Source organism: Anoplophora glabripennis, unplaced genomic scaffold (assembly GCF_000390285.2).
Source record: "Anoplophora glabripennis isolate ALB-LARVAE unplaced genomic scaffold, Agla_2.0 scaffold209, whole genome shotgun sequence".
Taxonomy (NCBI): domain Eukaryota; kingdom Metazoa; phylum Arthropoda; class Insecta; order Coleoptera; family Cerambycidae; genus Anoplophora; species Anoplophora glabripennis.
The window spans coordinates 214138-226969 of NW_019416332.1; the positions used below are offsets into that span (position 1 = coordinate 214138).

Genomic DNA, 12832 nt, shown 5'->3' on the forward strand with positions numbered 1-12832 from the left:
ATTTAATAAATTAAAAAAAAATAAAATATTGATATTGAGGAATAAGTTTTGAACATCTTGGACAATTTTTTTTTTGTTAAACATTATTTTCACACCTAGGTAAGCACCTTAGTTTTTATGTAAATATGAAGTTTGATAATTAGGCCCTGTAGAGAGGCTGAGGCTTTATGCGCCTAATGCTAAATGTAGTGATCCAAAGGGAGATTTTATGTTGCAGAAATTAAAAATCTCTATAGTATTAAAAGTATTTAAGAATTACAAATTATGAGCCATCCTTAAAAGTAACTATCTACCAACATGAGTCGCTACTGAATCATGTTTCCTTGGTATCCCAAGGAAAAATTTAATTTCTAAAGATTCCGCCTGTCACCCTTTGGAGAGTTCAAAGCTTTTATGCCATTAATAATCTGCGCCCTTTCATTCGTATGGTTTAACCTTTACTGTTTGTCTTGAATCACAGCCTGTCTCCTGGGTTAAATCTCGAAAGAAAGAAATTGTGCTAGTAGGGTGACTGGACAGTTTCCATTTCTGATGTCTACGTTCTAAACTCTTCTTAATGAACCCGCTTCTTGTCCATTAAAATAAGAAAATATTTTCCTTAAATCCAATGCAGTTTTATTATTATTCATCATTTTGCTAAATAATAATTTCTATTTAAGGTTTAGACATAGAAAGTGGCGAAAAGAGTTCATATCTACCAATTAATTCATTATCGATAAAAAAAACACATTCTCTAATATAATACATACTTTAATTTCATAAAGTAAGAAAACATCTTAATTCTCATTCATTTATTGGCAATAAAAAACAATTTATCCTCCTTTCGTTCTTCTCATTTGACTTTAAAAACAATGTTTCTAAAAACTGACCTGCTGAAAATCAGAAATATAACCCTAATTTTGTCCAAATGTTAAAAATAAAACATCTTTAACCTTTAATCAGGTTTAAAATCTTCATTATTCACGACGATAAAAGATTTTTTGGGAGCTTGAAAATAACACTCGTCAGATGTTACATGACCTACAAATGGATGAGCTCTTAGAATGTGTCATATGACTGTTATTAACTTTACCCCTCTAGGGTTATTATTTCATTTCCTTTAAAAATTTCTCCATAATTTTCATTCGGTTTAAGGGTAGCTATACTTAATCCTCCAAATGGATGAGGTTTTAGTATGTGTTTTATTAGCATATTATCTTTATCTCGCATGGAGAGTTTATAATTTTTATTAAGTAGGTTTTCATATTCCTGCCTAAGAGACCCGTAAAAGAACTGTGATAATATGATCTATCACTAGATTCTTCATGTCACAGGACTACAAGGATAGTTTTTTGTTTCCATTCAGACTCTGAAAGGTTTGAGTTCTTAGTATGTTTTTATTATTATATTTTACCTTCATTTGAAATGATGACTGAGGTAAGTTTTTCAACCCTAAGACGGTCTACAAATTCTTGCGCTTTTTGTGAATGTTTCATTAATATCTTACCTCTATCGCACATCAATACTAGGGTACGCCTTTCTCTGTTTAATATTTATGTAAATAAATATTTGAATACGTATGACCATGGATGTTTGGGTATTTTCGGTAAATTAGCTGCTATCTGTTGGCTGTAGGTGAACATGTTTTACATAAACAAATTATGTACAGTCCGTACAATATTTGATGAGATAGAATTCCAAGAAAAGAATAAGCCATTAAAGTTCTGTTGTCGGAACTATTGTAACAAGTTACCGCGCTTTGAAATTTTCAGAATATTAAAATATAAGATAAGTATATATAAAGTAGATTTTATGGATTAAAATGTGTTTTTATTTCTTTTACAGTACAGTAGAGTACAAAAAATAAATAAATTAGAAGATAATACAATTATAAATACAAAAAAGAAATAAACAAAGACTAAATATGTATTTAACTAACCTACTACAGCCCCTAATCCCATTCTGGTATGTTGGCTTTGTACATATCCTCTTGCGATTTTTAGCAGGAATTAAATTTTACTTCACCTTCAAAATTGTTTGGAGCTTGTAACTCGACACTTTCACTTAAGATTCTCCCTATAGTGGCTAAAGATACTCCTGTAGCAGCTACAACACGGTTTTTTAATTGTATTTAATTTTCATTTGGAAAAACTGTACACGTTAATCACGATAGGTACTCTTGACTGGAAATTAAATTCATTTCTTTGATTTTTCACCTTCATTGATTTATTTTAATAAGAAATTATATTGAAAATGCACAGGATGATACACTACGCAGAAACACGCATTCATAACTACAAAACCCCACGTCGGCAATGTCTTTCCACCTTGGGTGTCGAATGCGGTTAATTCCAAGAAAGTGACGCAGGGGTCTTCTTGGAATTCTATTTCAACAAATATTGTACGAACTGTAGTAACATTTTGAAAGATATTTATATCCTTAAAGTTGTCTCTGTTACCACAAATAATAGATACAGTATGATAACGACGATTATAATTACTTTCTGTAGAGAGAATGACCCTATTAGGCAAAAGTAATATTTTAGAAAAAAGTTTGTTTAGCATTAAGTACAATTTTTGAGAAGCTTTTGAAGTCTAAAGCCGGTAAGGATGTAACTTTTTTGTTTTTTATTTTTAGTTTTGAGTTTTTCTGTGACCAGTGGCCTACACAGAATTTTGTCATGACGAGTTGAAACTTCAACCCGTTTGTAAAGTAGTTGACGTGGTGTAAAATAAAATTTTCTTAAATTAAATTGATCGAATAAAAAAGAAACAAAATTATACCTAGTTAGAATTATTAAATGCCTACATTCCAAGCTGATAATTTTGTGTGTGGGGATATCGTAAATTCTTTAAGATACAGAGTGGCACAAATTGCGAAAAAAGTTACACAGTATTTTATTAGAATGTATGAAATTCTTTTAAATCTAAAACAATTTAACTACTTCTTTAAATATAATGAAAAAATAGAAAAATGCATTTTCTATTTGCGCTGTGATTCATTTGTTAATAAATTATAAATTAATTAAATTCGATTTCTACTCAATGATTTTTGGTAGATATTTTACACTGTTTTTTTTTATTGCAATTGTCAACCTTTTTTAATGGACGCTACAGTCCGTAGATATTTGCTGAGATAGAATTCCAAGAAGACCCCTGCGTCACTTTCTTAGAATTAACTGCATTCGATACCCGAGGTAGAAAGACGTTGGCAGCATGGCGTTCACCGTAGCAGCTTGCAGTGCATACTGTTTTTGCAATTACGAATGCGTGTTTTTTCGTAAGTGTTTGGGAATAAGATCCACTTCTTATCTGTGAAAGGGCGAAATGGGCGGTGACTATTAAGGTGCCTTCATTATAGCCATCTTTCTCTATCGCACGGATTTCTATGACTTACTTTATCGTTCTCACGTAACGGCCGATGAACCATGGGAACTTTCCGACCCTGTATATAAGAAATCAGTAAGGCATTTATGAAGTATAAGATTTTACTATTTCTAAATATTTAAATGCTATTCCATTGCCATTGAACATAAAATTTCATAAAAGTGTGATATATCGTTGGATTTATATTTTTTTCTTCATAACTATTACAGTTCACTATTATAGCGTCCATAGAAAAAAGAAAAATAAAAAAAATAGTCTTCGTCGTCATTTAGTATGCATATGACCCTACATATGCATTGAAACCAAATTTCATTAGATTATTTTTATAAACAAATGAGTTACGGGGCAAAATAAAAGAAAACACTTTTTACAGTTAATTCGTCATATTTCTAGAATCAATTCTAACATTTCATTTCAAGAAATAATTTGGCAAAATGATACGAAACTTTTTTTTTATAATTTGAGCCGCCCTATAGATATATTTAATAATTACGATATTCCTGTAGTCATCCATTAAGCATTTCTAACACGGTATGTTGCCGGTTATCGTTGTTTTTGCAAGAGAAACTAATGGAATTAGTGTTAGGGTATGAGGTTTAACCCTCAGAAACCCCTTTTTTGTTTACACCAATTGTGACTAAACATAAAGTCTCAGTGATTAAACATAAGTAACTCCAAACAACTTGTAGTATAGCAATGTTTTATTGAACCTTTCTTTAGTTTTAGGAATCGGTATTTATTTCTTTGCAGATTTAAACATACGCTCTAACGCTTGTCGCAGTAACTTTCCTCGTTTTCTTAAAAAGTACAAATTGATTGATTTATGTTAAAGTGGTATTTATGCACGACTATCCTTTGGGTGATATTTTCATGCAAGTAATTATTATAAAGCTTTGCTCAAATATTTTAGTAAATCAAATATTTTTTTACCACATTTGATTTTTTGCTGTGTAAGTTTGAATATAAAAATGTCAAATATTTGTGAACCTACAAATTTCATTTAGTAAGTTTATCGTTAATAATCTTTATTTTTCTTAACATTATATTGTTGAAATAAAACTATTAAATATAAGTTTGTTTGCTAAGTACTCACAATATTGCTGAGAGCTGAAGGTTGAAAAATATTCAAGTTTTAAATATGAGTTAATTAACATAAAATGAACCACAAAAATATGTTCAAAATATTTCAAAGTTTATTTGCCTCCAGCGAATAAAATTTAGCAGTATTTAATGTTGTGCTTTTTAACTTCTCTTATTATTTATTCATTTAGTATATTATTAAGGTTTCGAGAGAGATCCTTTGAATTTGGAAATAATGAGATGTTAAAGGTAAATACATATTACTTGTGAGCCTGTACCGTCTTGGATATTAAAAAGTGTTGGCTGTCAAATAACTGTGTTCCAAGGAAGTTAAAATATAATTTAAAAAACCGTAATATGTAAAAATGTAGAAATTAAGTTATGGTATGAATCTAAAAAGTAAAAGGTGATCCATAATTCTCGTTTTATTGCAGTTTAAAATGTTAACATATTTATAAAGTCATACGAAGTCACAATATCGAATTAGAAAAATAGTTAAGAACCAGTCTAAAAAGATATGACCAAAAAATCCATTTAAAAAACATCCTGTATTTTTTGCAGAAACAATTGCGAGACATGAGTACATAGATTTTGTGTATTTTTTGATGTTGAAATCAAATCCGCAGCCCAAAATTTGATTTACCAGGTCATTTTTTAAGTAAAACATTTTAAAATAATATTTTGAGCATAAGAAATAAATATATGCAAATTATATTTATACCCATCCCGACGAGCGGGTTAATTCCATCTCTAAGATACTTACCTACTTTATACTACCAAATATACAGGGTGGTCCGAATTTTATGCAGGAAACTTCAAGGGCAAATAGATCTCATTAAAATAGTAGCTGTTTCCCTTATAAACATAGGTCTGGAACGGCCTCATTTTAGAGATACAGGGTGTTGAAGTTGTTAAAAAAATATATTTTTTTGTTTATGTCTCCGGAATCTAGTAACCAATCTCTATAAAATTTGGTACAGATAACGTATGATAGTAGGCCTTGCATTTCCTAAAATATAAGCTCTAAAAATTCAACCAGTGGTGTACAACTGGCCAGGGGTCTCCCCTTTTTTTATAAAAAAATCTACTCCACTGTAATTTTTACAAGTTATTCTAACGGATTTATATGCTAATACAAAATATGTAAAAAGGTAACTTAATTTTTTTCCCTAAGATTCGTCGTTCCCAAGTTATTTATACCAATACAATCCCCTTGTGGCAGACCCTTCTAACCATAATATTACAAGAATATTTATGTTTATGCTTAAAAGTAAGTGCAATTTGTAAGTATATTTCTTATATACTTACATGTAAGTATGTAACAAAATTCTTTGCATTCGTCGCTTTCGTCTTTTTGGGTTAAAACGATATTTGGAAAATCATGATCGGCGCAATGAAAGGCACAGAGATTGAAATTTTAAGAGCATTTGACGACGATCTCGGCTAGGTAGGTACACGAAGAGCGTCTCGGCAACTTGGACTGAGTAAAACGAAAATTTTAAGAGTTCTACATAAGGATGGCAGAAATCCATTCCATTTACAACCTGTGCAAAATTTACTTCCGGGAGATGCAGAAAGACGCCTGAATTTTTGTCAGTGGTTGTTAAACAAGTTACAACATAATCCAGAATTCTTACCAGAAATACTTTGGACAGATGAGTACGTTCACAAGGCGAGGGGTAGTGATTTTCAGAATCTGCATATTTGGTCACAAGAAAATCCTCATGAAATTTGGACAAGATCTTTTCAACACGAATTTTCTGTGAACGTGTGGCTCGGAATAATTCGCAATAAAGTTTGTGGATCTTTCTTCTTGCCACCCCGTGTAAATTCCCAATCATTTCTAAACTTTCTAGAGAACCATCTACTTGAATTATTAGAGAATGTTGCATTAAATATACGTCAATATAGCTGGATATAAATGGATGGTGCTTCAGCGCATTCTGGAAGAATAATACAAGAATAGCCTAATGAAAATTATATGGGGCGATGAATAAGTAGAACACCAAATACCAATGTGAACCATAAAGGTGCAGAGGGTCCAGTGTCTTGGCCAGCTAGATCGCCAGATCTAAACCACCTGGACTTCTATGTTTGGTGTTATCTAAAAAGTAAAGTTTACTCTACTGAAATAGATAAAGGATCACAACTACTGAAGCGAATAGAAGAGAGTTGTAATGAATTATAAGAAAACCACCATATGATATTAGCTTCAATTAATTCCATTAATAGAAGACGTCAGAAATGTATCGATGTGGGTGGTTCGAATTTTGAATAATTGTTGTAAATACGTAACGTTGTTTCTTGTTTAGTTGTTGTTGTTTGGTAAATTATTTTTATTATTATTGTGATTTAAATTGTTCTTATTGGTAAAAACAGTGGATTAGGCCTCCAAGGAAAACCAGCCCAGGAACACTACCTCATAGGTGGTGTGGAAAGAATTTTGTTGATGTACTTACAAATTGTACTTACTATTAAATAAACAAATATTCTTATAATCTTATGGTTAGAAGTGTCTGCCACAAGGACATTGTATTGATGTAAATAACTTGAGAACGGCAAAGCTTAGGGAAAAAATTGAAGTTACCTTTTTACGTATTTTATGTATTAGAATATCAATAGGTTATAATATTTTGTAAAAAATGAAGTGGCATAGTTTTTTTTTTATAAAAAAGGGGTGACATGTCTGGCTGTATACCACTGGTTGAACCTTTAGAGCCCATATTTTGGGAATGTAAGGCTTACTATCGTATATTATCTGTACCAAATTTTATTAAAATCGGTTAATATATTCCGGAGATATAAACAAAAAATCAATTTTTTTTAACAACTTCAACACGCTGTATCTCTAAAACGAGGCCGTCCCAGACCTATATGTAAGGCAAACACCTATTATTTTAAAGAGATCTATCTACCCTCCAAGTGTATAAGGTTGATAAGACAAAATACCAAAAAAATTATATAACTTATGACGTATATTTATGAATATTTCTGTTTTTCGATTGTTTCCCTTATAAAATGATAAAATGTCATTTTATTTCAGTTCAGGGGCTTATTTTTTTGAAAGTGTTTTTCAACTTTTCACTTTTCACTTTTCATTTTACAAACGTAGAAAAGCGAAGAATAATTCTATTTTATAAAAAAATGTACTTTACATAAATGTTATGCGTTTTAAGAAGCTTCAGCTATTCATTGTCATTGTGCAGATTATCAACTGTTTTTTTAATATTAATTTTGAAAACAGAAAATAGCCAGAAAAATGAAAAGCAAGGAGTGAAAAGTTGAAATGTATTTATAAAAAACAGGCTCCCCGGTCATAATTAGCTTACTTAATTGTTTCTTCGATTAATGTAAAGCTTGATATTTAATACTTTTCAATAAAATTACATAATTACATTTATAAGATGTACGAACAGTGACAAAAAATTATTCGCTATCTAAGCATTTCATAATTGTTTAATTTGTTCTGTTCTTAGTCGTTTTCAGAATTCACATGTTTTTCAAATAATTGAGTCTTTTGGAATTATAAAAAAAAACAAAAAAATATATAAACTAATTTTAACCTTTGCACCAATCTATTTCTATTTTCAAATATTTCAGCAGAATTCTAAGAAAATTTTAACAGATACGTTTTATAGAAATTGTATGACATTTTAAAGCAGATGTGATTTATGTTATAATATTTTATACAATAAATTTGTTTTCATGTTTAAACTAGAATTGCTCGGTTAGTTTTAATAATTTAATTTCAAATATTGAACAAACTTTAAAAAATGGGGATGAAAGACAGAAAGTAACTTATTACAGGAGGTAATTTTATTAATACTGTATACATTAATGTCGAGATGTCTAAGTTTAAAGTATTTAATAAGATATCTTGAAGGACTTTTAAAGTATCGCACAATGATATCTTTTATCCATTTTCCGAAAAAAAAAAAAAAAAATGAAGAAAGACCTCTTTTTTACATGTATGATCCACCAAGTGTGGCCGCTGGGATTTATGATTGTGGTATATATTTGATTATTTTTTTTATTTCAGACATTTGGTAATTTTGTTAAATAGTTTTCTTGTTTTAAATATTTTAAAAAAGTATAGTAATAACACAGTGGTGATTGCTTTGAAAATGGAAATAAGAAATATTACAACCAATTTTGTGTAATCCGAATGACGGAAAATACACTGACAAAAAACTTTTATACTGACATTTTTTCATTTAGCAGATAAGTAAAATAATCGTCTTAATTTTCTCAGATTGCGTAACAGAATATTACTATTTTAACGTTTTGCAAATTTAGAGGTACCTATATTTAATATAAAATGTAAATCCTAGATAAATAGGTTTATAAAAATAACCTATTAATTGAGCATTTTGGAGCAAGGAATTATTTATTATTTTTAAAAAAATATTTTAACATAATTAAATTTCTTTTTCTTTCAGTGTGAGAACAAATTACAACATTAAATAAAAAACATACCTTACTTTTAAATAATCATGTATGCAAACATGCAAATGTTAAGGAGCTTATTTCTCATTTAAATTTAGGAGCCCTTCCTGATATAAACCTAGACTTACCGTTGTGATAGCAGGTGATAATTGTTATACTTTTAAATATATTTTGACCAAATGAAAATATGAAATTTTGTGTACATAACCCATGGATAGTGAAAACTAAATCAGTACGATATGAATGTTTTGCTATTGAGGCACAGGGACTCCATTTTTAATATTCTTTGCAAAATAATTTATAAAAATCTTAAGTTCATCTAAACGTATCTATCATATTACCAGTTTGCTAATTTGTACCAATACGATAAAAGTGATATCAGTAAAAGTCAAAATATCGTTATAGTTCAAAATAAAATTTATGTTGACTCTGGTTTGAGCTAAATTTTCTATGCCCACTAAAATTCATTTTAATATTGTAATTTATTCAGAAAATATTTAGGGGAAAAATGTATTCTATTATTAACTTTCGCATTTTTTACTCTATTTTAAAGGTATTCTAGCAAATTCAAAATTTTTTTATAAAAAAGTTAAGGAATGTTCTATACCGGAAATCTAGGTATGTAAAAGATATATGAGACTTCTTACTGTTGATATTGCGTGACACGACTACTATATGGGCTATGAGGTATATCCACAAAGTAAGAGTACTGAGACTTTGAGGCTCTGTGGTTTTTGTTTTCGACAAAGTTGGCAACATTGCATTTAAGGTCAATATGTGGGGAGCAGAACGCGCACTCATTTGTCACTTGAGAACTGTTGTTGTAGTGGCGTGTTGAAAAATGAGTACCTCTGTTCCGAATCCAGCAGGGTGAGAAGAGTATTCTGGTTTCTTCTGGCAGAGAAAAAGGCGCCGTTACAGATTTTTAACAATATCAAAACTGTCCGTAGGGATGATGTGCTCAATCGTACTAGTATATACAAGTGGTGTCGTGAGTATAAAGCCAGAAGAACGAATGGTCATGATGAACAGGAGTGGGCGTCCCTCAATCGTGACTGATGAGATAGTGAACAAGATCGAAGAAATGCTTCGTGGCGACCGTCGATTGACTTTGGACGAGTTGAACGCAGTGTTTCTACATATTTCCAGGTCATCACGGTCACCAGGTGAACCACCCCGTCCACAGTCCCCACCAGGCACCTTCTGATTTACATCTTTTCTCTTCTCCGAAGGTGTTTGCGGGTGGAAAAGGGTTTTCTACCGACGCGACGATGAGGTCCACAGTGCCGTGAAACAATGGCTCCGAGAGGCGGCGGAAAATTTTTTTGACAAAGGTATCAGAAAGCTCATCCCTTGGCTCACAAAGTGCATTGAGGTTGAAGGCGACTACGTCGAAAATAGTGGTTGATGTATCTTTCTGAATATGTTATTTTTTCATAAATATACTTCCGTTTCGATTTAAAAAAAAAATTGAGTACTCTTACTTTGTGGATATGCCGTGTATATGCTCCAACTAGCATTAAATTATACCACTAACAGTGGCGTAACCAGAATGTCAAGTTGGGCGGGGGGTCTAAAAAAATTCTTAAAATTTGCAGCAAAACTGTGTTAAAATGAACAACGCTAGAAGGATGTTTTTGAAATTATGATGGTGTGATACAGACCGTGGAGCCTACCAAGCTAGAATATTTTCAAGGTCATCGTACTTCTGGTTATACCAGAAGTGGATACTAACTTTCTTATTTTAAATGGAACCCTCTGTATATTATTGCAAATCTTTGGAGCGGTTTCCCAGATATCCTGAGTTCGTGGTGGGACACCCTGTATTTATAATATATTGATTTTTTATAGTATATAAATTGTTTTATATTTGGTAATTTAAAATAAAAGTGTAGATTTAAAAAAAAATCTGTATCACATCAAAAAAGGAACTAAACATTTTCAGACTCTATCACAAAAAATATCTCAAAAATCACAACAGAAAATAGCAAAAATCAAAGTGCATAACCACAAAACATGTACAGCACAGACTACCAAGTACAGACTCTCAGTTCAACACAAATTATGACAGACGGCTATGCATTTATGAAGTACGTGATGCGATCGGTATACCCAGTGACATAGAAAGTTAGGCAACCTGCCCCTTTAGGAATCTTGACTGATGCCGAGGTCCGTCCCTGCGCCAAGTATGATAAAAATCGCACGACAGATCTTTGGGGGGGGGGGCTAAAGCCCCTAAAGCACCCCCCCACTTGTTATGCCAGTTACCACTAATACCTAGTAAACAGCAAGTAATAAATAAATATCTAAAATACAATATAAAAATGATATAATTAATACAAAAACATTACCTGTTATACCTATTAAACCTGTTAAATAATGTAATCATTCAAACAGTGTTGTTTGATTTCATTTGAAAAATTTTATACAAAATGTTTTTTTTGTTATACAAATTTAGAAGTTTATGAAAAAAATGTACCTGTGTCTAGTTCATATGTAGGTAGTTGATTCACCAGTGCCCAAGCGACCCTCGTAACCTCGCCGACGTATCTCCTCAGCCCCGTGCAATTTTCCAAACATTTATATTCCCGTAATGTATCACAAACTAATGTGATAACCTGACTCTCCGCTTCTGATAGAGGAAAAGTTTCCTTGGAAGAGGAAAGGCATCGCAGGATTTCCTGGCGAAGGTTCTGACCGGCAGACGATCGAATGTCGATATGAAGGAACCGAAACGTTTCCCTCAGTTTCGCTTCCCGTAGATTTTTGCAGGTCCTGAAGGCAAGCTGTAACACTCTTTGTTAATTAGCTAGAACTTAACTGGGTTAGTATGGCAATCAAACAGGGCGATGTGATTGTTAGGGGTTGTTTGTCTTGCTCCGAATTTAATTTTGACGTGGCAGAATAGGACTAATTTCTTGTTTAAAATCAAATTCGAATGTTTCGAGGCATAAAATTCCCTGACTAATTTGGTATTTCCAGAAAGATCCTGCTTTTAAATAAAATATTTGGTAGCCCAATATACTGCAAAATATTTGATTTGGAGTAAAATAAACCTTAATAATACGAGAGAGCCATTAAGTAACATGAATAATTTAATAATATCTTTACAGGAATACTTATAGAATTGTGCCTTATTATTTAATAGTTCTTAGGCTTCATAATATACATGATCTAGGTCTCTGTAAACCTATAGATGATCTTTACAAAAAAGTTTTTTAATGAAGCTTTAAACCAATTTATACTTCACTATAATTAGTAAAATTCTGAACGGTAGATGTTCTTTGAAAAATCGAAACAAATAAGAGTCTGATAATGGCAACTCTACGATAGATATTACTGCGTCTCAACTTTCAGAGTAGTCATCAGTAGATACATCGGGTGTCCCAAAATTTACGCAAGATTTCGATTTTACGTCAATTGCGCGGTAAAGTGTACCTACGAAAAAAAAAACAGCGTGATAGCTGACACCTACACAAAAGAACAACGCAATGTCATTGTTGAGCAATATTTTAAAAATAATTAAGGTTTGGCAGCAATTTTCGTACAAATATGGTTGGAATAGTGATTTACCTTCATCAACTGCGAAAAGATTAATTTAAAAATTCTGGCCGACAAGTCGTTCAATAGAAGACATCGAAGCAATTCGTGAGTGTTGTTGAAATTGCAAAATATGTGGTTTCAACAAGACGGTGCCATATGCCATACAGCCCTAGAAACAATTCAATTACAGCATGTTATTTCTTGGTCGTGTAATTTCCCGTTTTGGTGTTTTTATTTAATTGATATTCGGGGAGTGTTGATTATAACAGACACCTTTAATATCAGGCCGAGTATGTATCCCATTTATGCTAAAACATTATGTTAGAAATAACATTTGTAAATAACGTGCCGTAAACGGCACGTTATTTACGTTGTTATGTTGTACGTAGGACCTGTT

At 31.5% G+C, this 12832-nt stretch overlaps 1 protein-coding gene across 1 annotated transcript in view; it reads right to left on the reverse strand.

Moving 5' to 3' along the window:
* LOC108906032 overlaps window positions 1-12832 on the reverse strand; it is a 171207-nt gene that overhangs the window by 8103 nt on the left and 150272 nt on the right. The window contains exon 6 of the mRNA XM_018709174.1: window positions 11372-11678. Coding sequence (XP_018564690.1) covers window positions 11372-11678 — 307 coding nt within the window. The remainder of the gene's footprint in view (window positions 1-11371; window positions 11679-12832) is intronic.